Source organism: Macaca nemestrina, chromosome 6, assembly GCF_043159975.1.
Source record: "Macaca nemestrina isolate mMacNem1 chromosome 6, mMacNem.hap1, whole genome shotgun sequence".
Lineage (NCBI taxonomy): Eukaryota > Metazoa > Chordata > Mammalia > Primates > Cercopithecidae > Macaca > Macaca nemestrina.
In genome coordinates, this window is record NC_092130.1 from 10,626,337 (window position 1) to 10,652,112 (window position 25,776).

The 25,776-nt window shown below is 41.1% G+C and overlaps 1 protein-coding gene across 3 annotated transcripts in view; it reads right to left on the reverse strand.

The window, feature by feature from the left end:
- LOC105480844 (dedicator of cytokinesis 2) overlaps positions 1 to 25,776 on the reverse strand; it is a 434,017-nt gene that overhangs the window by 295,669 nt on the left and 112,572 nt on the right. For all 3 annotated transcript variants that reach the window (XM_011740035.2, XM_011740036.2, XM_011740037.2), the window contains 2 exons: positions 19,912 to 19,982; positions 18,057 to 18,163 (listed from right to left, as the gene is read on the reverse strand). In XM_011740035.2, the coding sequence (XP_011738337.2) occupies positions 18,057 to 18,163; positions 19,912 to 19,982 (178 nt within the window). The remainder of the gene's footprint in view (positions 1 to 18,056; positions 18,164 to 19,911; positions 19,983 to 25,776) is intronic.

The following is a 25,776-nucleotide window of genomic DNA, read 5'->3' on the forward strand; positions in this document are numbered from 1 at the left end:
GGCAGTGAAACGGAAGCCCCGTCACCACCTCCCTAAGGCACTGAAGTGTACCGTTTAAGCCAGGGAGGGAGAAGGCCACACTTCCAGTGCTAATGATTGGTACGTAAATTGGTATGTGGGCAGCAAACGCTGAACAAGGGGCTCTATCTTAACTCTTCTACTCAGTAGCCTTAGAAGAGCTACTTCCTCCTTCAGGGCCTTTTTTGCCTCCTCTGTAAAATGGATTGGAGGTGGCAGTAATTCAGGTCAATGTTTATACTGCATAGATTTTTTTTTTTTTTTTTTTTTTTTGAGTAGGCTTGTTTAAAGAGCAGCTTTAGGTTCACGGCAAAATTGAGTGAAAAGTACACAGTTCCCATATATCCCCTGTCCCCACCCACACGCAGCTTCCCCACTATCAACACCCTTATCAGAGCCAGATCAATTTTTCACGTGATGCTAGGTGAAATAAGCAAAGCACAGAAAAACAAATACCACATATTTCTTTAGACTTAGAATTTTTTTGCTCAAAATTCTCTTGGATATATAGATAGATTGGTAGATCAAGAGATTGACAGAGACACAGATACAGTGAGCTATTCTAAGAAGCAGGGAGAAGTGGGCCTGCTTGTTATGCACCCAAGGTGAAGCCTCTTCAGGGTTTCTCTCAGTTGCTGAATTTGACAATCTCTGGGCAGCTGGTGGCTAACATTCCTTTCAGCTCAAACGTTCGATATGCCCAATGTGCAAATTCTTTAATGCGCACACGCATATACAATCTTTCGTGTAACTCAAAACGACTCTACCAGGCAAATAGGCAGAGCAACTGTTTTTCAGTCCCATTTTACAGAGAGGGAAAGTTAGACAGGGCTGAGGTAGCAGGAGCTGCCCCCAAGGTCTTACAGGTGTTGCCTTCCTGCCTTTTGTGCCTACAGTTTTGAAAGGACTGAGTAAAAGAGAGAAGAGTACAATATGAGCGCACTGCTGAGTGGTCCTCTCCATCCTAGTTCTTCCAAATCCTCGAGTGCAGCTCAACTAATATTTATGAGAACAAAAATATTACTAGTCACTATTGAACACGGTGGACACCGCGACTGTTTAGTATGGGTGTTAGGAGCCTATGGTTAAATCCCAGCTTCCTATATAAGTCTCAACGTTAGCACCTGCAAAGAGGTGATCATAACAGCCCTTGTAAGACAGGGTTGATGGGAGGATTCGTAAAGGTAATGATAGGTACTTCTCAGCACAATGCGCCCCTGTGTGTTAGTAAGAACTCTAGCAATAGTAACTGAGGAGCCGGGTTCCCAGCATCCAGGAGCACTTGTGGTAGCAGAAGGTGCTAAGTGCTGTGCACAGAGTAACTCAAATCCTGAACCTTAGGTTACAGTTAGCTTAGGACCACAAACCTTAGGAGGGAATGTGTGCCCGTGTATCCCCCTCATTCAAGCTTCTTATTTGAGAAACGAGGAAAATGAGATGGAGGGATTAATTCATTCTCTAAGTTGGAATATACAGGAAACTGCAGAGCTGAGACTCCAGCTCTCCTGACTTCCAGTTGTACCTTCTATGATGCTATCAGATGACTACAAATAATGGTAACACTAGTAATAGTTACTGATGATGAAACTTGGTTTATGAGTCCTAACTAAGGACCAGGTCTCTCTATGCCCCTCACCAGCAGCATCGCATTCAATGCTCACAGTAAACCAGTGAGGTCAACCTTCTATATTGTTTCCATTTCACAGATGAAGAATTGGATGCTTCCAGAGGTGAAGTATCCCAGGTAAGGCAGTAAAATCAGGACTTGATCCAGCCCCTGGTTCTGAACAACTGTCCTGTGTTTTGCCTACACCAGAAATGGGAAGTCTCTCCTCAAATAATTTCCCACTCTTTAGCTGAAGCTGTAATTAGAGTCTCATTTGCCTTTGGATAATTGGCTCCCCTCTCCACTGTGGGAGATCTTGGAGTGTCTGAGTGGCATCTGGTTCCATGTGGGCAGTCTCTCCAGCCTGGATGGTGGCATGCTCAGCAAATCTACTTTGGCTGCCTAGGGCTAATGAGGGCTCTCAGTGTGGTCGCATTTAAGTGCTTGGTATTTCAGGGAACGTCCACACAGACACACCCCCTGCCATCAAGGATAATGCAGGGTTGTGAAAACATGTCCCTCCGAACTGGATCTTGTTACTTCAACTCCTTAACTCGAGGACAACACAGTCTGCTCCATGCTGAGTCTATCACACAGGGAGGAAGCAAAATGCCCTGTGTGTGTATGTGTGTGTGCGTGTGCGTGCACATTTGTGTGTGAAAAGAAGGGAAAGGGTAAAGTCAAAACCTGGACAAACACGAGTAAGGTTGGGTGAGACTCACGTCCAACGGTAAACAAATAATAAGTAAAGAGAACAATGATTTGTCTATTAAGGCTATGAATTCCAGGAAGTTTTTCTAGCACACAGTGAAATGAACCAAAATATCCTTAAATAAGAAAATATTAAAAATGATTGTATTAGTCCATTCTCATGCTGCTATAAAGAAATACCCGAGACTCAGTAATTTATAAAGGAAAGAGGTTTAACTGACTCACAGTTCCGCATGGCTGGGGAGGTCTCAGAAAACTTACAATCATGGCGGAAGGCAAAGGAGCAGCAAGCACCTTTTTCACAGGGCAGCAGGACGAAGTGAGAACGCGTGGCAAACAAAGGGGGAAGCCTCTTATAAAACTATCAGATCTCATGAGAACTCACTCACTATCATGAGAACAGCATGAGGGAAACTGCCACCATGATTCAATTATCTTCACCTGGTTCCACCCTTGACATGTGGGGGTTATTATAACTCAAGGTGAGATTTGGTCAGGGGTGCAGAGCCAAGCCATAAAGTTGATTATAGCCAGTGTCCTACGAAGAGTTGTGTGAAGCCCTTAAAAATAGAATGGGAAAATGTTCTCAATAATTCTCAGTAAAGAAATGAGATTACAGAGCATGTAAAACAAAATCCCAATTATATAAAATATATGATACAGGTGAAGTGTGGTGGCTCACACTTGTTATCCCAACACTTTGGGAGGCTAATGTGGAAGAATCACTTGAGGCTAGGAATTCAAGACCAGCCTGGGCAATGTAGTGAGACCCTGTCTCTACAAAAAATATTTTGAAATTAGCTAGCCATGGTGATGTGTGCCTGTATTCCTAGCTATTTAGGAGGCTGAGGTGGGAGGATTGCTTGAGCCCAAGAGGTCAAGGTTGCAATGAGCCATGATCATGCCACTGAACTCTAGACTGGGCAGCAGAGTGAGACCCATATATATATATGATACGATTCATATTATATCATATCATATACATGATACAAAAGAGAGGAAGAATAAATAATGGTTTCCTCTAAATCGTGAGATCATGGACATTTTATACATTTCCAAATGTCTTACAATCAACTCACGATATTTTGATAATCCTAACTTTCATAAAGAATAAATGCCATTTTTCCCATCTCTGGGCCAACATCTCCAGAAGCATGCCTAGTAGAGGTCTCGGTGTGGTCCAAGGCCCCCCTTAGCAAGAGAGCATATCAGGCAAGGAGGAATCCCAAGTGCTGCTGAGGTTGAGAAGCAGGCATCTTGCAGTTCAGACACTCCAAGATCTCCCACAGGCTGTTGTCCAGAGAGGGCCCGTGTCACATACACTGGCCTTTCATGTTCAGCTGACATCCCGCCTTCTCCATAAAACTGTCCCCAAACAGCCCTGTTTCCACTGAATTCTGGCAACAGTCATTCTTATAGGGTTATTTACAAACATAATAACTTATAAGTTATATTTAAAATTCTATAAAACTTTATTATAAAATCTATTTATAATAAATTTATGAAAACCTTATAAATTTATTAAAACTCTATAAACATTATATTTGCACCAGAAACTACTATTCTGGGTCCATCTGTAGGTTTTGTTTGTCTTCTATATCATTTAAAAATAAATCAGCAGGTCTCTACTTTGGAGACTTATCTCAAAAAAAATAAAAAAGAAAGAGTGAGAGACTATCAAGCAGCACTGAGTCTGCATATTGACATGGCCCTGCCTCACTGCTGTCCTGTTTACCCACAGCACAGACTCTGCCCCAGTCCTCACCAATCCCTATAGTCTCTCCTCCTAGAGCTGAGTGGCCACTGATACCTGTTACTCTTGTTTCCTTAGTAGCAAAGAAACATTTCACTGTATACTTGTCTCTGTCATACACAGGCATATGGCTGGGTGCAGTGGTTCACGCCTGTAATCCCAACACTTTGGGAGGCCAAGGTGGACAGATCACCTGAGGTCAGAAGTTCTAGACCAGCTTGGTCAACGTGGTGAAACCCCATCTCTACCAGAAATACAAAAAATTAGCCAGGCATGGTGGCTCACGCCTGTAATCCCAGCTACTCAGGAGGCTGAGGCAAGAGAATCGCTTGAACCTGGGAGGCGGAGGCTGTGGTGAGCCAAGATTGTACAACCACACTCCAGCCTGGGTGACAGAATGAGACTGTCTCAAAAGAAAAAAAAAAAAAAACAGCCATGGGGATATGGATGACTAACTAGATGGCATTGTGTTTTAGGGAGGAAAACGAAAGAAATCAGATTTCTTTTTGAAGTAAAGAAGGTTCCCTCATGTTTAATAGGCAAGTAGAAAATCTGAGTTGTAAAAATACAAGTGAAGGTGACACTAGGACTATCTATTCGAAAAGGAATGATTATCTTAGCAAATCTCGTAATAACTATGACCCTGCCCCTTCACTCATTTATATTACCTGCCCAGCATGTGTGAACTCAAATTGAAAGAGATCTTTGGGTAAATCTTTTCTTCTCCAATCATAAGCTCCTGGAGACAGAAACCCTTCTCTTCCAGAAGTCATCCAGCACAGCAGTTCAGCATGTGCTGGGGAATCAGACAGACCGCAGTTGGAATGGTGTCTCAGCTGTTACTTGGTGTGCAACTACTGGCAAGTTTTAAAACCTTCTTAACCGAGAAGTTTTTAAACCTCCTTATCAGTTTCCTCACCTGTTAAACGAGAATAGTGATACATACACTTTACAGGGATGTCATGATAATGAAATGAGTTAATTATTTTGGGCCTGGCACAAAATAATGGTTAAATAAATGGCAGCCATACATTACTTATTACTGTATTTTGTTTTTTTTTGTTTGTTTGTTTGTTTTTTGTTTTTTTTTTTTTGAGACGGAGTCTCGCTCTGTCACCCAGGCTGGAGTGCAGTGGCCGGATCTCAGCTCACTGCAAGCTCCGCCTCCCGGGTTTACGCCATTCTTCTGCCTCAGCCTCCCGAGTAGCTGGGACTACAGGCGCCTGCCACCTCGCCCGGCTAAGTTTTTGTATTTTTAGTAGAGACGGGGTTTCACTGTGTTAGCCAGGGTGGTCTCGATCTCCTGACCTCATGATCCGCCCGTCTCGGCCTCCCAAAGTGCTGGGATTACAGGCTTGAGCCACCGCGCCCGGCCTGTATTTTGTTAATAGTCCTCACAGTACAGTGCTGCCACAGTTTTAGATTTTTAATAAGTAGTATTTGAACTGAAATGAATCTGCAGCTAATTTTCAATTCAACCGTATTGTAGTTTTCAGGAAATTTCCTTCTATTCTAAGAAGATGTTGGGGAAAAATAATCTAACAACATCAAATTTCAACAGATCAACATAAAAGTCTCAGGACACTTGTATTAGCACATTTTCACACTGCTGATAAAGACATACCCAAGACTGGTAATTTATAAAGAAAAAGAAGTTTAATGGACTCACAGTTCCATGTGGCTGGGGAGGCCTCACAATCATGGCAGAAGGCAAAAGGCACGTCTTACATGGTAGCAGGCAAGAGGGAATGAGAGCCAAGAGAAAGGGGTTTCCCCTTATAAAACCATCAGATCTCGTGAGACTTATTCACTACCACGAGAACAGTATGGAGGAAACTGCCCCCATATTCAGTTATCTCCCACCAGGTCCCACCCACAACATGAGGGAATTATGGGAGCTCCAATTCAAGATGAGATTTGGGTGAGGACACAGTCAAACCATATCAACATTCTAAAAGCCCACCTCAGCATAATGGAAATCATTCATGATTGCAATTTCACAGTGAAAACAAAATTTTGGAGTAAATGCATAACCTTATAAAGATTTATATAAATGCCCTCATTATGTGTGCTTACATTAATGCAAAGAATCATTCCAAAACTAGGTAAGAATCCCATGGAATGTAGATTGAAAGGTATGAGAACAGAGTGATTTTGTTGTTCTCTATTTTTAATGAGGTAAATTACACACACACACACACACACACACACACACACACAGAGTTTACTGAGTCTATTTACATTGCTATTAAAGAAGTGATCTGGAATTTTTTCCTCCCCCAATTAAATTGTAGTTCGTAATGCCATTGAAAGCTGCTATTCTAAGTATTTTGGTAAGTTCAAGAGGGATTTTTTTCCTTGATTGTATGCCAATTTTTTTTAACTTCAGCGCACCCCCACCCCCAATAGACACTTTTCATAAATCTCTCTTGGACTTGTTCTGCAGCACATTAAATCACTGTCTTCTCTGATTCTGGATCTGAAGGTTTCTTTCTGAGAATGAAGTCTGCAATCCATCACATCAGAACAGGAAGAGAGGATGTGAGGGAGAGCCCCTTCTCAGATCTCCAGAGTGTGGAAGGGACGTTTTGGTGCTGGCTATGGCTTTGTAACACTGCAGTTGAAACAGGCAAAATGGGCTCCTCACTTGAAGATCCTTGATGCCTCTAAATGCTCTGATGAGAAAAAACTTGTCCTCAAAATCCATGGTACTTTCTTGAAGAAACGAAATGCTCCAGCACGTGAGGCGTTGTTAATGACCAGCTGTGTAACCTCGAATGCATCATGTAAGCACCTGCCATTCACGTAAAGTTCTGTAAAATGGCCTCATCCCTTGTCCCCGGCTCAGGCAGGATGCTGAGACGTACTGGGGGAATGCTTCTCAATACTTCTCAATACAGTATTGGGAGAATATTTTTCAATGAGAAGAGGAGGGTTTTTAAGGCACTAAATGATATTATGTGAAAAAGATTCAGAATTATTATCACTGTGAATCAGAGGATGACTTTTTTAAAACATAGATTTTCATTGTTGGTGGAACACTACAAAATCTTGTTCAGTGTCATCATTTACAGAAAGGGACTTGCCCAAGATCTCACAACTGTGCACTAAATGAGATAATATACCTAACTGTTTAGCACAGTGCCAGTGCATAATGAGCAGTCAATAAATGTCAGTTGCTGTTGCAACTGCTGATGTTTTTGTTACTAGGATTCAGGTCTCCTCACTCCCAGTTCAGTGCTGTTATTATCAGATACAAAAAGAAACTACAGGAAGGTAGCTCTATGAGCCTAAGCAACTTCTTACCATAAGGAAAATTATTTCTTTCATAATTGAGAAAATGCAAGCCTAGAGAAGGTAAGTGCTATGCCTTGGCACATAATTCCCAGGATGCTAACATCACACTGAAGACCAATTCAGGGGCTTGACTGGAGGAGGAGAGGCTACTCCTTTTTCCTAATCCTTCAGCTCTCAGTGAGCAATAGCACAGAGAACCTGCACGTTGTGGACCAGAGATGGAATCCAGTCTACAGCAACCCTGTCCTCAGCACCAGAGATTCAATCTAGGCTATAGCGACTCAGCTCACAGCCTGTAGGAAAGAGCAATGTCCTGAAAATGCAAAATGACACTGGCAGGGAGAAAGGAGAAACTGTCTAGCAGATGAAGTTGGGAAAGAGGTGCGGTCAAATGGGAAAAAAACAAAGACGAAAGACAAAAATCAGATTGCTACTCACACTACATATAAAACATAAACTCTGTAGATAAAGGATTTAGGTATCAAAACTAAAATTATAGAATTCTTAGTAAAAATAATGGACATATTTTAGACTTCGGGATTGAGAAAGATTTCTTAAGGCACGCACAAAAATGTGACTAACAAAATGATTGATTTGATTGTATTAAAATTGAGAACTTTTGCTTATGAAAATACATCTTAAATAAAAAGACAAGGTATAAACTGGGAGAAGATATTCACAATACATAAAATTAGCAAAAAATAAGTAGAAAGAATATATTAAATATCCTATAGATCAATAAGAAAAATACAACTAATCTGATAGAAAAACAGACAAAAGTCTGGGCACGGTGGCTCACGCCTATAATCCCAGCACTTTGGGAGGCTGAGGCAGAGGGATCACAAGGTCAGGAGTTCAAGACCAACCTGACCAACATGGTGAAACCTGTCTCTACTAAAAATACAAAAATTAGCCAGGTGTGGTGGCACACACCTGTAATCCCAGCTACTCAGGAGGCTGAGGCAGGAGAATCACTTGAACCCGGGAGGCAGAGGTTGCAGTGAGCCAAGATCACGCCACTGCACTCCAGCCTGGGCGACAGAGTGAGACTCCATCTCAAACAAGGAAAAGAAAAAGAAAAAGAAAAACAGACAAAAGACACGAACAGACATAGCAAAGAAACAAAACACGAGTGGCAAAGAAACAGAAGAAAAGATTTTCCGCATTACTGGTGATCAAGGAAATGCAACTAAAGACAGTGATGACGTAGTCTAAGCCCATTTTAGTGACAAAGATTAAGAAGTAGGGCAATATCTAGTGTTAAAGAGACTGTGACTACACAGGACCACTTTGGCATTGCTGGTGGGAGTGTAAATTGGTACAACCACCTTTGGAAAAGAGTGTTCACTATCTCTTAAAGATTCTGATCCCTTATGGCCAAGCAAATCTACCAGTAGTTCTATCCCCAAAGGAGACTCTTGAACATTTACAACAAGAGACATGTATAAGAATGTTCTTAGCAGCAGTGCTTACAATAGAAGAAACACTGAAACAACCCAATGCCTGAAATTGAAAGCATGAATGAACAAATTATGTCTTATTCACACAATGGAATTTCCTATAGTCATCAAAACATGAACTCCAGCAATCAGTAATATGGATGATTCTTAGTTTAATATTAAGTAAAAAAAAATAAATTCCTTCAAATTATTGACAGTTCAATACACTTTTCATAAAGTTAAAATAACTAAAACACTAGGAATATATATAAATGCAATACAACTACATGAAAAGGAAAGCAGTAGAATGATTAACAAAAGATTCAAGAGGCTGGGTGCAATGGCTCATGCTTGTAATCTCAGTGCTTTGAGAGGCCAAGGCAGAAGGATCACTTAAGCCCAGGGGTTTGAGACCAGCCTGGGGAATATAGGGAGACCCTACCTCTACAAAGTTTTTGTTTAAAAAATTCACCAGACGTGGTGGCATGTCCCTGTAGTCCTAGCTACTCAGAAGTTGAAGCAGGAGGATTGCTTGAGTCCAGGAGCTCAGGGTTACATGAGTTATGACTGTGCCACTGTGCTTCACCCTGGGTGACAAAGCAAGACCCTGTCTCAAAAAAAAAAAAAAAAAAAAAGGAAAAGAAAAAAAAGACTCAAGAATGTGGTTACCTTAGGTGAGGAAAGGCAGTCATGTGGTTACATGTAAGTGATTGTTAACTTCCTAGTTTTTGTTTTGTGTGGAGAGTGCGTGGATGCTACATTTGTTATTAAAAATAACAAATAGAACATTTAAATAAACAAAAGCCTGCCTTGTGTGGATCAATAATAAGATGTATTTTGAATTAATGGCCAGGACTGCTCCAGCTGTGTAAAATTGAGGTGTGCTCTTTCCTTTTCTTAAAGGGACATTGGCCATTGAATAATGGTGAATTTTACTACCAAGGTCCACAGACCAGCCTCTGAGAGACCAAGCACATAAACATGTGTACAGACCAGAAATGTAAATAAAACAAAACTTATAACTTCCCTTATCCTTAAGGAGTTCATTCCATCAGTATAGACAGTCCCATAAACAGAGAATGCTAGAATGATATGTCAAGTGTCATGATGGAGGTTTGCACCCTGCAATGGGGGAGCTGTGTCCATGCCCACACTACTTTCCTTTCCCTCCTCAGGCTCCTGGAGCTATGCCTCCCATTTGAGAGAGGTCAAGAGCCACCTGCATCCAAAGCCCCTTGGCGGGCTGACACCATGCACATCCCTGGCCCCCTCCCCAGATATTCAGAGTCAATCTTTGGAGTAGGGTCCAGGATTCTGCAATCTTAACAAACTCTTCAGGGATATCTAAGCATTGAGGTGAGATGCGTTGTTTTGCCCCCTTTGGGAATCGGGTAATATCTGCAATGTATTCAACCCTCTACTTTCACATCTTTCCCCATTCATCAGGTACCCTGGCAGCCATTTTGTGTCTACCACCCCAGGGACAGAGATGAGGACAGCCTCCTCAGAAAGGAAGGTGATAGGATGGAGGGGAAGGGTCAGCTGCCCTTCACCTGGCATTGAGACCCAAGGCCACAAAATGTGTGTGTACCACCAACATCCCCTCTGGGGCTAAAGTCCCAAAGGGAGTCATTTTAGATAAACTGAGGGAAACGCCAAAACCTGTGCTTTTCTTCCGCTTCCTATTTGAGTTCCTGGGAGGCTGGGGACTGTTTTGAGTCAGAAAAACTGGTTAAATCTAGAGCCATAAGATACCATGTATTGAAATTTTTAAGTTGCCACAGCACGAAGTAGAGACTCCAAAAGAAGATTAAATTATATTAAAAACAAACAAAAAGAAGCAGCTTCATTTTCTTTGCACAGAGATCATGGTGCACAAGTTTACTAACTCGCCACAGTTGTGTCCACATTGCTTCCCCAGGGACTAAGTGTTGAATGGAATTGAGCTGAAATGCCTGAGCCATCAGGGAGGACTTATTGCAGGCTTGAGGGCTACTTTGGTTCTTAAAGGGATGAATAGGAGTTGCCTGTTGAGCATGTCTTGGGGTTGGGGTAGGGAATGGGAGGCAGTAGAAGATATTCCAGGCACTATATGCAATGAACTGAATTTTGCAAGGGCATGTAAGGTGCAAAGAGAGATGACAGCCCCACTATGAAGCCAGAGCACATCCTGAGAGACAGATGCTTTGTTCTCCCAACTGCCTTTTCTTTCTGAACAGTCTCAGAAGCAGACCCTCATGTCAACATCCTAAGTCTTGGGCAGCCTGCTAATACCCCGGCTTGCTGCAGGAAAGCTGTGCCCTGAGAAGCCACAGGTGATACAGCAACTGCTGGCAGCAAGGGCCTCATCTCCCTTCCAGGCAAGGGTTCCTGTGCTCACCTGTCAGAGTTCATGTATAGCCTGGCATTTGGGGGAGGAGTTGGGAGCAGGGAATGGAAATAAACAAATCCTTCAGGATGAATGATGAAGCACTTGTTCTCACACGGAGAAGGAAGCATTACCAAGTCAATACACCACTATTTGCTCCTTTTTAGTCCTCATAAGAATAAAGCACAGTATAGTGAGAAAAAGGTGGGTTCTGTTATTCAAATGACTTGCACTCAGAACCAGTTCCAGCACTTACTACCTGTGAGTCACAGAGGCAGTGCTCATCAAATATTGCATGTGCATGTGCTTAGTTTGCATCCCAGATTATCTGGCATTAGCACATGTGATGTGTTCTGGCCAATGGACTGTGGGTGGAACTGACGGATGCCACTTCCAGGCCAAGGTCATTAAGAGCCACTGTGCTCCTTCCCTCCCTTCTTATCTTTCCTGCTACAGGGAGGCCACACGCACCAGCTGGCACAACTTCAGGAGGGACAAAAGGAATATGACCTTCATCAGACTTTGCAAAGGAGAGAAATAAACCTTTCCATTATCAAACCACTGGAGATTTGGAGATTAATTTGTAACCCTAGGATCACACAGTCCAAAATATTAATACCTTAATACATTGTGTAATATTTGGTCTCATTGGAATGAAAATTACTTAACTTTCTAGGCCATTGTGTTTTTGTAAAAACTTAACATATATTTACGCTGTATGTAATACCTGATACAGAGCTGGCATTTGATAAATATTAAGTCTCTCCCTTTAAGTTGCTGTTGATGTCATTACTATTGTTATGGTCAGTACTGTTACACAACAGACAAAATAGATGCATTTTAATAAGCAGCAACTGTGTCTCTGGCACTCTGTTAGTTGTTTTTCATAAGTTGTCGCATTTCTGTAGCTAAAGAAGCTACAGCTCAGAGAGGTTACTTATTCCAAGGAACACAGCTAGTATGCAATCAAGCTAGGATCCAAAATAAGGATATCCTGAATCAAAGGTCTCTTATTCTATGACACTCCTAATTCACATTTTTCAAATTTTTCAGACATGGAACCCAAGGCTCAGAGATGTTACATAAGCTCACCAAAGTAATAACCACTGGAATAAAATCAAAAATTGATTGGGTGGGACCTAATTAAACTAAAGAGCTAAAGCAACTATCAACAGAGTAAACAGACAACCTATTTGCAAATGATGCCTCTCACAAAGGTCTAATATCCAGAATCTAACGAACTTAAACAAATTAACAAGCAAAAACAACAACCCTATTAAAAAGCGGGCAAAGGACGTGAACAGACACTTCTTAAAAGAAGACATACATGCAGCCAACAAGCATATGAAAAAATGCTCAGCATCACCAGTCATTAGAGATATGCAAATCAAAACCACAATGAGACACCATCTCACACCAGTCAAAATGGCTATTATGAAAAAGTCAAAAATTGGCCAGGCACAGTAGCTCATGCCTGTAATCCCAGCACTTTGGGAGGCTGAGGCAGGCAGATCACCAGAGGTCAGGGGTTTGAGACCAGCCTGGCCAGGATGGTGAGACCCCATCTCTATTAAAATACAAAAGCCAGGCACAGTGGTGTACCTCCCAGCTAGTTGGGAGGCTGAGGCAGGAAAATCACTTGAACCCAGGAGGTAGGGGTTGCAGTGAGCTGAGATTGCACCATTGCACTCCAGCCTGGGTGACAAGAGCAAAACTCAGACTCAAAAAAATAAATAAATAAAAATAAAAAGTCAAAAATGAACAGATTCTGGTGAGGTTTTGGTGAAAAGGGGATGCATATACACTGCTGGAGGGAATGTAAATTAGTTCAGCCATCATGCAAAGCAGTTTGGAGATTTCTCAAAGTACCTAAAACAGAACTACCACTCAACTCAGGAATCCCATTACTGGGTATATACACAAAGGAAGATAAATCATTCTATCATAAGGACATAAACATGTATAAACATATGCCTGTGTATGTTCATCACAGCTTTATTCACAATAGCAAAGACGTGGAATCAACCTAAACATGCGTTGATGGTGGACCGGATAAAGAAAATGTGGTATATAGACATGATAAAATACTACGCAGCCATAAAAAAGATTAAAATCACATACTTTTGCAGAGTACTGATGAAGCCAGAGGCCATTATTCCAAGCGAATTAACACAGGAGCAGAAAATCAAATGCTGCATGTTCTCACTTATAAGTGAGAGTTAAACATTGAGTCCACGTGGATGCAAAAAGGGAACAATAGACATCAGGGCCTACTTGATGGTGGAAGGTGCGAGGAGGGTAAGGATCAAAAAACTGCCTATTGGGTCTATGCTTATTACCTCGGTGACAAAATTATCTGCACATGAAACCCCTGACATGAAATCAATTCATGTAACAAACTTGCACATGTTCCCCATGAACCTGAAATAAAAGTTGAAAAGAAAAAAAAAAGTAGTAACTGCTAGAGTCAGAGGGTTGTTTATTCGCAGCCCAATGCTGCAATGATACGATGATTAGAAAAGAAATGGGCAAAATTATTTCCATCCCTCTTTCCCCCAACCATTGTCTAGCCCCTTGTACACTGTGAATCGAGGACGCAGCATCTCCAGATACTGTGGGCAACAGATGAGAGGGAAGAAGGAAGCTATGCTTTAATAAAAGGGAAACTGGATGCTTTGCTCAAAGAACAGCTTCTCAATAAAGTTCCCAGTGAAAAAAAAAATCCACCAGCTGAAAATAAACATTGAAAGAGTTTCCAAATCTCTGTCAGGTGTCTGTCTCTCTCTCTGTCTCTCTCTCTCTCTTTCTGTCAATCTCTCTCTGTGTTTGTTTTGGAAATTTGAAGAGAAAGCTCTAGCAATGTGGATCCTAAAGCAGTTTACACTGAACCAGATGGTGCCTCTGATTAGCATCAGACTAAAAAGACACATTTCTTGGAGATGAGGTTCTTGTAGGGACAAATCTGTTTCAAAGGCACAGAGGGTTTGCTTTTCTCCTAGACTCCCCTTGGAGCTTTCTCCAGGCATATCTGTGCATCCTTTCTCCTGTCATCACCACCAGGCAGGTCTGAGCTTGTGTTGGAGAAGACAGCAAATTAGTGTTTGTAAGTTTCTCAGTTCTCCTCTCACTGAAACCTGAAGTCATCCACACGGACCAAGCCATTCCATGTGGGAACCCGGCTGGTGGTGACTCCTTACTCCTGCAATTCCCAGGCTAACTAGCCACATGTGCCACTGATGCACCAGAAACCCAAGGAGACGCATTCTGTGACTATTCCCATTTTACAGATGAGGAAATTAAGACTTGCAAGGATTAAGTAATTTACTCAATATCATAGATCAAATCAAAGTTGAGGCTAATTGCCTCCATAAAGAAAACAAGGAAAAAACCGTGTGTGTGTGTCTGTGTGTGTGTGTTTGTGTGTGTTTTAAAAGAGCCCTGAGGGGTAAATCATCAGAGATGAGGGCTGTCAAGTGTCCAAAACTATGTAACTATGCTGGAGCCTGTAGTAACACAAACAATGAAGTGAGAAATTGCAAACATTTCACCTTGACCTCTACTTCTTTTAGGCATACGTAACACGGCCCCTTTACAAAAACACTCTAGGGAAATAAAAATTGAAAGCAAAAACAAAAACAAAAAAACCCACATTCAAAGCCAGAATGCAAAGCATGTACCAACCAAGGCCCTTTTATTCATTAGGTCCTGTGTTTCTCAGACCCTGAGGAAAACCACGTAGCTTAGGGTTATGTGCAACTATCAAACATTAAGGAACTCCCTTATTGCAAGGAATTTAAAGGTCAGCACAGAAATTAGGATCAGCAGGAAAAATAACCACAACACCAATAATAACAATTACTGCTTAGTATGAGACATTATGCAGAGCCCAGCGCTGTGCCAAGTACTTTAAATGCATCATCCATCTCATTAGCCCACACGATCACCCTCTAAGACAGACGTTATTTTTCTTATTCCCATTTTATAGATGAGCTTACTGAGGATCAGAGAAGTTTAGAAAATTACTCATAGTCATATAGTCACATAAAAAGCTGAACCAGGAATTAAACTCAGGTCTAGTGTGGCCCAAGAACCACAGTCCTTAACCAGTAAACCCTTCTCCACCTTCTCCATAGGATCCTCCTGACGACAGGCCAATAGGGTAGTCTGCCAAAATCTCAGAAAGTGCTTAAAAGCCTTCTGGCCCCTCCGCTTAATGTCAATACAAATGTTCAAGGCTGTGAGTACAAGCAAATGTCACTGAAAATACTCCAGGCAATTTGCACATCTGGCAGTTAAATGAGTGCAGGCTCAAAGCAAATCACGTCCCGGAGGCACAGGACACTTCATAGGGAGAATAACAGGAGGAATTTCATTACTGCTCAAACTTGGCCAGAGGAATCACACTCACCTTATTTAAGAGTATAAAGAGAGACGCTCACCCAAGGGCAATGGACACCGATAAGCATAATGAACTCAGGTTTTATTCATTGGGAACGTGAGGATTTAAGAAAGGGGATGAGGTGAAGTTTCCCTTTGGGACTATTCTGGTAAGAGGGCTCACTTAGCAAATAGATGGTGGGAGAGGAGTTATCTTTCAGCTGTGAGTAAGGGCATACAACTTTCACATGTGAGCCGAGTGTGGCTGCACTAATTACACTTTGCGTCCTCTTTGAAATGGGTCCCCAAAGGACACTTTGTCTACCTCTAGTCTCTGTATGTATTTAAAGGTAAGAAGTTCGCTTTCTTTTATAACTGTGTACAACGCCAGGGTGGGCCTTCTGTCAGTTAATATTAATCAGAGGGTTTTTACTGAATCTGAAACCCAGACACACAGCAGAACTGAGAAGTAGCAGCTGCCCAGCCTGCCCTGCCATGATGCTAACCCTCAGAGGCCTCCTCCCAACCCTGGAGATGTGGCTGCAGTAAAGGAATTACTCTGACTTCCGTGAGGCTGGAATTGACACCACATGCCCAGCCCAGGCCCGTGCTATCACTCCATCTGGCCTCGATGCCAAGCTGGGCCCCTGACGATGACAGCAGCTCTGAACAATGAAGGAGAGCCAGGCAGTCCACTCCCTGCTGCCTGTGCCACACCATATGCGTAGCTAGAGTCGTCCTTGTCACGTCCCTAGGATGGGGCTCAATTTGTCTCTGCAGTGGCAGCACCTGAAATCCTGCGAAGGGCTTCCGGGGTAGGAAGGGGCAGACATATTTCAATGCTTTTGGGCTAAGGGCAATTTATTTAGAGGTGGAAATCAGAACTTTAAAACCATGGAATTCTCAGTTTAAAAAGGCACAGTCACACAAGAAATGCAACAAGACTTATCAGAATTAGTCTCCATAGTCTCACAAAAACCACCTTGCTCAAACAAACTACATATTTATTGGATTAATCTGTTGTCACACATCTGTCTAAAAGGTCAGGAAACCACACACATAAATGTTAAAATCACAAAAACATTTTCATCCCCACATCTTCCTCCTACCCTTAACTCCGGGGATAGGATACAGACAGCAATTTTGGATGCACCATGTTAACCGGCATTGGAAAAAAACATCTTTACAGTGAAGTGGTTCCTGAATATTTCTGTGATTACCAGGCAATTTGCATAAATATTCAGGCTTCACTCCCTGAATAAATTCCAGTTGGGTGATGGCTGATCCTCTGAATTCTAAGACCTTTTGTTTCTTGCACAGTTTGCTTCTCATTTTATTATTGACACTAATGTGGATAGAGAAATTGAAAATTGGAAAGGTTGGGTCTTAGGATACAGAAAAAAGTACTGATTCTGAAAAGTCATTTCTTCACCCTTACAGATAGGAGTGAAGGAATGCAGAGTTTCTGAACAGGTCATTCTTTTACATGGAACAAAAGGCATGATCCATTTTGAAAATCTAGGCATGCAGAGCATTCCTAGAGATGAGGTAGAGGATGAATATGAGCTTCCAAATCCTGCCTGATCAAATCTGGAGGAGCTATCGACATCTAATTGACTGACCTTGAAGATAGGGAACTCTAAGTCTTCTGCCAGTGGGGCCCAGTGGTGACCAGTTTAGGGTAAGCAGAAGCTCTGATCATAACTTCTGTGCAAATCCACTGTAGTTCCATGATCTCCCAAAAATATATACCATTAAGTGAAGAAAGGCAAAGTGCAGAACAGTTACATACCATGCTACCATTTGCATGATAATAATAAAGAGTATCTAGCATATACGTAATTGATTCCACATCCACAGAGTGTGCCTAGAAGCAAACACAAGAAACTGGATATGCCTTTTGCCACTGGAGAAGGGACTAGGAGTAGCCATGCACAGGGTCTGGAGAGACCCTTTCCACATGGTACTCTTTCATACTTTGCATTTTCATCCATGCAAATGCATTACCTATTCCAAAATAATTTACATTTTTCTAAAAAGTTCAAAAAATGTTAATTCCTACTCAATCAGACTCTTCGAGCTAGGTCTCAGGAATTAGCATTTTAATAAGCTCTCCAGTTTATTCTTACACACTCAAAATTTTAAGAACTTCCCTGCGAAAGGCTCTTTCTACTAAAAGGAACTTTATCCATTTCCCCTTAAGTTAAAGACAGCAATAATAAACCATACAGGGGGGAAAAAAAACCTCATTAAACTTTCTCAAGAGAAATAAACAATGCAATCTCAGCTTTCCTAAAATCAATTTAGATTCTGATATCTAAGTTGTCAGCTACTTTCTACTTTTTGCATTTATGCAGACCAAGGGAGTTGTGAGAAAAGAGATGTTTCAGTCACTGGACAGGTTGCCCTCTCCTGCCAAACTTCCCCAAAATGATGTGGGGTTTATTGGCCCCTTACCCCACCCCAGCAAGGGTGCTGTGTACTCACCTTGCTTTTTAAAGAGGTTACTCTGGACTATCTCATTCATAGACTGTACTTTCTGCTTCTGGAGTTTCACAGGAGGGATGCAGGTGTAGAACTCATACAGGAGTTGGCTGAGGGCAGGAAAAATAGGAGCTGGTAGGGCAAGGTAGACCAATGTCTCCCACCTCATAGCACTTACAGTCCATCCCTGGACCTGTAGCTCTGGGAAACCCCCAAGTCCAGGCAGAGCATGAGGTGCAAGGTAAGCCTTCAGTAAAAATGTACAAGTTGTTCTTGGTATAGAATATTAGTAGCATTAAAAGAGATGTAAAAATCTGAAAATAATACCAATAGCCCTGAGCAGTTACTGTATACCAAGCACACACTTTGCATTTTGCATTCATTATGTCATGTAAACTTCATAACTCTACAAGCTATACACAATACTTATCCCAATTTTATAAGTTGGAAAGCTCAGGTTTAGAAAGGCTAACTTTCCTAAGGTTATGCAGCTAGGAAGCTAAAGAAACAAGAGTTCAAAACAAGGTTCTGACTTCATTACCATACCATTTTACTTACAAATGTTTTATGCTTGGTAATGTTTTATGATAAGTCTTAAAATCAAAAAGGTCTCTAATTTTTTTAAAACACTATGAAAAATTGTGGATTAGAACCAGTTTGGGACATCAAAAGGGAGACAGCTCTTCCCAAATACGGTGAGAATCAAAATACCCTGAAACAAAATTATAGTCCTTGTTGACTTCCCAAAATAAACTTATTGTATTCATTCATTCTTTCAAGGACTTATTAAACATCTACTTAATATGAGACAGGCAAAGCACAGAGAAATGGGAATACAATGGGAACAGACTGGGTCCCAGTTGGCATGGAACTTACATTCTAATAGAGGTCATCAAATGACACAGAAGCAAACAAATCAATACACAGCGATGTATGTAGTGGAGGAAATAAATAAGGAGCTGTGTCAGAGAATAATGGCACAGGGGCTGGGGGAGAAATTTAATTTATTTACAATATCCAGTGGTAGCTTTTCCAAAAAGATAACATTTAGCCTGAGGGTCTGAAGGATGAGAAGGAGCTAGCAAAAATCTTCCATATGAACAGAAAAAGGACATCCATGAAAAAACTGGTGACATCTGAATGAAGTCCAGAGTGCAGTTAAGAGAACTGTATCCATGTTAATTTCTCAGTTTTTATAAATGTGTCATAGTTATTTAAATGTTGACATTAGGGGAAGCTGGGTGAAGGGCATATGATAACTCTCTATATGTAATCTTTGCAACTCTTTTCTGTATCTGTAAGTATTTAAATATAAAAAGTCTTTGAAATCTGTTATCTGTAAACTACAATACATTTTTTAGAAAGAAGAAGGTATATCTGATTGAAATGCCCCTATTCCAACAGCATAATCACATTAAAATAATGTGTTCATCTATGAGCTGAATGTAGTTAAGAAGGAGAAGGGAAAAGGGAGCCATCTCCATTATCTCTTTAGCTACGCTTAGGTTGTTCTCCATTTGCAACTGTGGGGTCTACAGGGCAAAGAGTGGAACCCACAATAACATTCAGCCCAGGTGAAATGAAAACATTTATTCCAAACATCAATTTTTTAACCTATATGATTAATTTTCATATCATCAGAGGGATGCTTAGTACACAGTTGGTTCTCACCAAAGTCTGGCACAAGAAAACCGAAAGGTAAAAATACCACACTGAAAGCCCTGAAAACATCCCCTGCCACAGGTCTTCCCCATCCCCAAGCTGAGTGCCCATCTGGAGCTCCCCATAAGAGCCCTCCTCCCACTCTGAATCCCTGCCTTGCCAACAGAGCCCAAGAAAGTACAACATAAGCTCTCACCTGAGTAACTTCGCATCGAAGACCGTTTCTACATCATGGAGGACAGATGGGATGTATTTCAAAGCCGCCACCTAGGTGGAATGTAAAATACATATGAGTGATCCTCACATCAACAAGTCTGTGCTGGCAAAGAGGGTACTTTGCAGCATGACACATCCGAGGAGAATGACCCTGCATCCTGGACATTACAATATTGATGCAAGCCTCTGTATGTACACCAAAACGTAAGCACGGACTTCTTTGGATACAAAAGTGAAGTCACAACTTCTGTCTTCAAGGAAGCAATAACATAGACTAGAATGACCACAGACCTTGTAGTTTTATAGATCTGCAAATTCTGTTTCCACACCTTATTAGCCATGTGGCTTTGGACAAGACACTTAACCTCTCAGACATTAACATATCTGTGAAACAAAGTTATATGTATTCTGCAGGATTGTGAAGATTAAATAGAATATATGTGAGGCATCCAACAGAGCACCAGGCCTATTTTAGTGCTCAATAAATGGTGACTTATATTATTAATGGAAGATGGTGTACTCGAATTGCTTTGCTGGTGGCAAGTTATTTATATTTCCTCTCCCTGGCCACTTTGTGAATAATAGTGGGCATGTCTTGGTCCACTAGCTGGGTTGGGAAAGCTGAGCATTGTGGTGGATTGGTTCCTCTCTTCAAATAACTGATGCATCCAGACGTAGGAGCCATACTCACCCGCTGCATACCTACACCACTTGCTAAGCAGCAGGGCAGACTACAGTTTCAGTAGAAAGAACTGTAAGTCACATGAATGGAAAATAATGTTTAAGAATCTAATGGAAGTATGCATTTTTTATTTATTTTCTATATATTCTAGGTGTTCTGTTATTAACATGTATCACCCTTTAACAATCAGACTGAAGTAAAAATCGTGAAAATTACTTTCCTAAAGAAAATCTTCCTCCTAGCCATATACAACTGAGATTCTTACTTAACATAAATAATGATTACAATTATTCTCTAAGAATTTACAACAGGGCAGACTCTGTGCCAAAGACTGCTAATAGATTATCTTATTAGTTACAACCCTGCAAGGGAAACATTATTTTCATAAATAAGGAATCTCTGGTGCACACAATTAAATAACTAGCCTGGGGTTGAAAAGTTAGCAAGTGGAGAGCCAGGATTTAAATTCAGGCAGGCTGCACTTAGAGCCATTTCTTGTAACCCTTAAGCTACATGGCCACCTTACCCAAATAGCAACTCTCTCTCTCTCTATGCCTTCATCCTTTTCTTTTCCTGCTGTTTATAATTTTTAAAATTTAAAAAGTCAATACTATATGTTCGATGTAAAAACATTCATACCAGATAAGGCATTAGGGTGAAAATGGTTTCCAAAGTCCTATATCACATCCTCCTCTCAGCCCCAATCTCTCCTCCCCAGAGAGGGGAGGACCACTGTTAGTTAACATGGTGGTGAATTTCCTTCTAGACTGCTTTCTATGCATGAACGTATATGTGCATGTGTGTGTATGTGTGTGTATGTAAATATACAGCTCTGCAACTTGCTTTCTGTAGTTTAAACTACACACCAGTGGCATCCTGCCTTCTCACAGAGTGGATTCTTTTCATTTCTAACCACTGCCCAGCACTGCTCAAATGGGTACATTGTACCTTCTTCAACCCACCCCTGCTAATAGGCTCCATGCTATTGTCAGTTTTTCTTTATTATAAATATGTGGTAAAAAAAAAAATGCTGTTTGTATATCTGTAAAGATCCTTGCAGGATAGATTGTTCAAAGAAGAATTAGTGCATGAAAACATATAGACATATAAATTTTAGGAGAGATTGTCAATTACCTTAGAAGATACAGTAACCAATTTCCCTTAACTAACTGTTCCTTTCCCCATAACCTTGCTACCATTGGACATACAATCTTGTAGATTTTTGTTGATCTGATGTGTAATTTGCAACTCTTTTGTTGTTAGTATGGTTGGGCATCTTTTCCATATTTATTGAACATCTATATTTACTAAATTGCATGTTCATATCCTTTTTCTGTTCTTATTTTGGGTTTTTTTTCTTATTGGTTTATAAAATTTTTCATGCATCAATAATATTAACCCTTTTACAGTAACACATTTTACAAGAATTTTCTCCCACTTATCCTGTTGTTCCATTGCATAGAAAGATTTTAATTTGTAGGCTGTCATATTTGTCAGACTGTTCCTTTATAGTTACTAGATTTTGTATCTAGAGATTTATTCTTTATTCTTTTAAATGTAGATTATAAGATAAAACAACATTCCAAAGCCATTGTCTCTGAAACTACGTTCTATTGGAACCTCTTGTCCCATAGGATGGTGTTAGGTATTCTGTAGAGGAAAAGAGTTTGCAATCAAAGAATTTTGGAAAGCATTGGTTTAAGCAAAGATAAACCAGTGAATTTTTTTTAACTATAGAACTTTTCATAATTTTAATATACTAAGAAGCATTATGACATTCCTCCAGGCAGTCACAGTATCCAGTACATTCCAACCTAATTGGTCAAGGACCATCTTTATCAGGGAACATCAAGCAGATGTAGCAAAATCAGATGACTGCAGGGCTAGGCAAGCAACAGAAAGAAGTGATATGGAATGAGGACAGGGCAGTGGGAAGTGATGAGGTGTGTGGATTCCATTCTCTGCCTAAAGACTCAGTTATTCCTATTCAATTGTTTTAACACTTTGATTTAATGCTTTGATTTGCTAGACAAATCAAACACAAATGCAGGCTGCATTTCTCCCGGAGGTGACTAATTTACAACCTCTAAAATCTAAAGGGATACCATATACTGAGGCATGTGCCCTGAAAAAAGGCTAGTCCAAGCACTTTTTTTTTTTTTTTTTTTTTGAGACAGAGTTTCGCTCTTGTTGCCCAGGCTAGAGTGCAATGGGGTGATCTCAGCTCACTGCAACCTCCACCTCCCGGGTTCAAGCAATTCTCCTGCCTTGACCTCCTGAGTAGCTGGGATTACAGGCACCTGCCACCACGCCTGGCTAATTTTTTGTATTTTTAGTAGAGACAGGATTTCACCATGTTGGCCAGTCTGGGTTCGAACTCCTGACCTCAGGTGATCCACCCGCCTCAGCTTCCCAAAGTTCTGGTATTACAGGCTGGAGCCACTGCGCCCGACCATTCTATCATTTTTACTCTCGTTATTACTACCATTCTTCATAAAATAATATTATATCATTATTACTTTCATTCCATAGTCTATATTGTGTATATATTGTGTGTAATACTTAAAACACACATACATATACATACGTATACACATAAACATACATGTGATGCATATATACATGTACACATATAATCCAATTACGAATTACAGGGTTTTTAAATGGGAATCATGGCGGGCATGGTGGCTCATGCCTATAATCCCAGCACTTCAGGAGGCCAAGGGATTGATCACTTGAGCCCAGGGGTTCAAGACCAGCCTAAGCAACATGGTAAGACCTCATCTCTACAAAATATATATATATATATATATATAAAATAGCCAGGTATGGTGGCATAGGCCTGAGGTCCCAGCTACTCAGGAGGTTGAGGCAAGAGGATCGCTTCAACCCAGGAACTAGAGGCTGCAGTGTGCTGTGTTTTGCCACTGCACTCCAGCCAGGGTGACAGACAGAGATGCATTCTCAAAAATAAATAAATAAATAATAAATAAATAATAAAATAGGAAGCATTATTGGGAACTGTATACATGCCAAATACTTGACATGCATGACCTCATTTAATTCTTCCAACAACTCTGTGAGTGGAAATTGTTAATCCCATTTTACCAATGAGAAAACTATGGCATGGAGAGGTTAAATAACAGAAGCCACGTAGCTAATGAGTAGCAAAGCAAGGATGTGTACCCAGCTCTGTCCAGCTGGCTCTGATCCAGTATATCCACTACTGTCCGTCACACTATAGGAAAGGCATTCTATCTCGGCAAGTGGGGAGGATTCAGCAGGGGCAAGAAGGCTAATTTGGAGGAGGAAGTGGAAAAAGAGCTTCCCCTACCCTTTGTAAGAATAGTTTTTGAAAATAAAATGCAGTTCTTCTGACATCCCTTAAGTTAAGGATCCTCATTACCACATCTATAGGTGTTGCAAGAAAGGCCAACAGGAAAATGTTTGCTATCTCACTAATTAGGTGATCATGTGGCACTGCTAGATTAATCGTCCACTCTGAACCCCTCTGCCAAAGGCCAGGTACATCCCTCAAGAAGAGAATCAAACCCAAAGCAACCAATAGTGGTTTTACTGTCCCAGAGGTAAATCAAGGGAGGACGCTTGACATCATTGCTATCTAGATGGACTTCACCAGAATTAGAAAACAGCGAGTGCTTAAACATAACAACAAAAATCAAAACCAAACTAGCATGCCTCCAAACTCAAAGGGACTTGTCTGCTGAGTGCTCTCAGGCTTTCCCGCTCTCTCTCACACTCTTTCTCTCTCTCTCTCTCCCCTCCCTTTCTCTCTTTCAAACAGAGTGACCAGTGTTGGTGCCAGTAGACACAGACTTCTGGCCAAAATGAACATGTCTTGAAATGATACACAGTTATGCAAGAATGCTACCAGACGTCTTCCTCATTCAAGAGCCACAGGCATTCAAAACAAGTACTATTCCCATCAATTTTTAATCCTCTTATTTTAGCCAAGCAGTGGATGATCAAGGTCCATGGAAACTGGAAAAACGATGTTGCAGGAATTCCCCATAGCATGACCATAAGAAGGTAGTTTACTTTGAGATGCTGAGTTGTTCCTAGGGGTAAATAAATGCAGCTCTCTCAGGACATTCAGCATCATCACTAATCTCTCAGGCAAACTGAAGGGAAAGGGATCAACAGGTTCTAGAATATGTGTGCTTCCGTCCTTTCTGTAACTCAACTTTATGGGGACCCCTGAGTCTTATCCACCCGGCGTTTTGCCAGAAGACTTGGGTCTTAATGAAATTATGCTATTGCTTGGTGGTGATTAAGAACTCAAACTCTGGACTTAAACAGCCAAAATTTAAATCCAAGATCTACTAATTTTCAGCCAAGGTAAGTCACTTAACCTCTTTAAGCCTCATTTTCCTCATTTACAAAGCGGAGATAAAGACTATATGCAAAGACAAATAGTCTATACCTCTGCTTTACACCAAATGTTCTCACTCATAAGTGGGAGAGCAACAATAAGAACACAGGGTGGGGAACGACACACACGGGGGCTGTCAGGGCGTGGGGGGCAAGGGAAGGGAGAGCATCGGGATAAATAGCTAATAAATAACACGGGGCTTAAAACCTAGATGACAGGTTGATAGGTGCAGCAAACCACCATGGCACATGTATATCTATGTAACAAACTTGCACATTCTGCACATGTATATCATGGAATTAGAGTAAAATTTTTAAGAAACCACTATTTGTCCTATAAGGTTGTTGTTAAAAAGATCAACTGAGCTAACAATATATGTAAAGCTTTTAGCTCAACACTTGACACTTAATAAAGACTGAAACATCAAACTAAACAAAATGAATTATTTATTTTATTTTATTTTATTATTTTATTTTATTTTCAGACAGAGTCTTGCTCTATCGCCAGGCTGGAGTGCAATGGCGCGATCTTGGCTCACTGCAACCTCCACCTCCGGGGTTCAAGTTATTCTCCTATCTCAGCCTCCCGAGTACCTAGGATTACAGGTGCCTGCCACCACACCCAGCTAATTTTTGTATTTTTAGTAGTGGCGGGGTTTCACCATCTTGGCCAGGCTGATCTCGAATCCCTGACCTTGTAATCCGCCCTCCTCAGTCTCCCAAAGTGCTGGGATTACAGGCATGAGTCACGGTGCCCGGCACTATTTATTT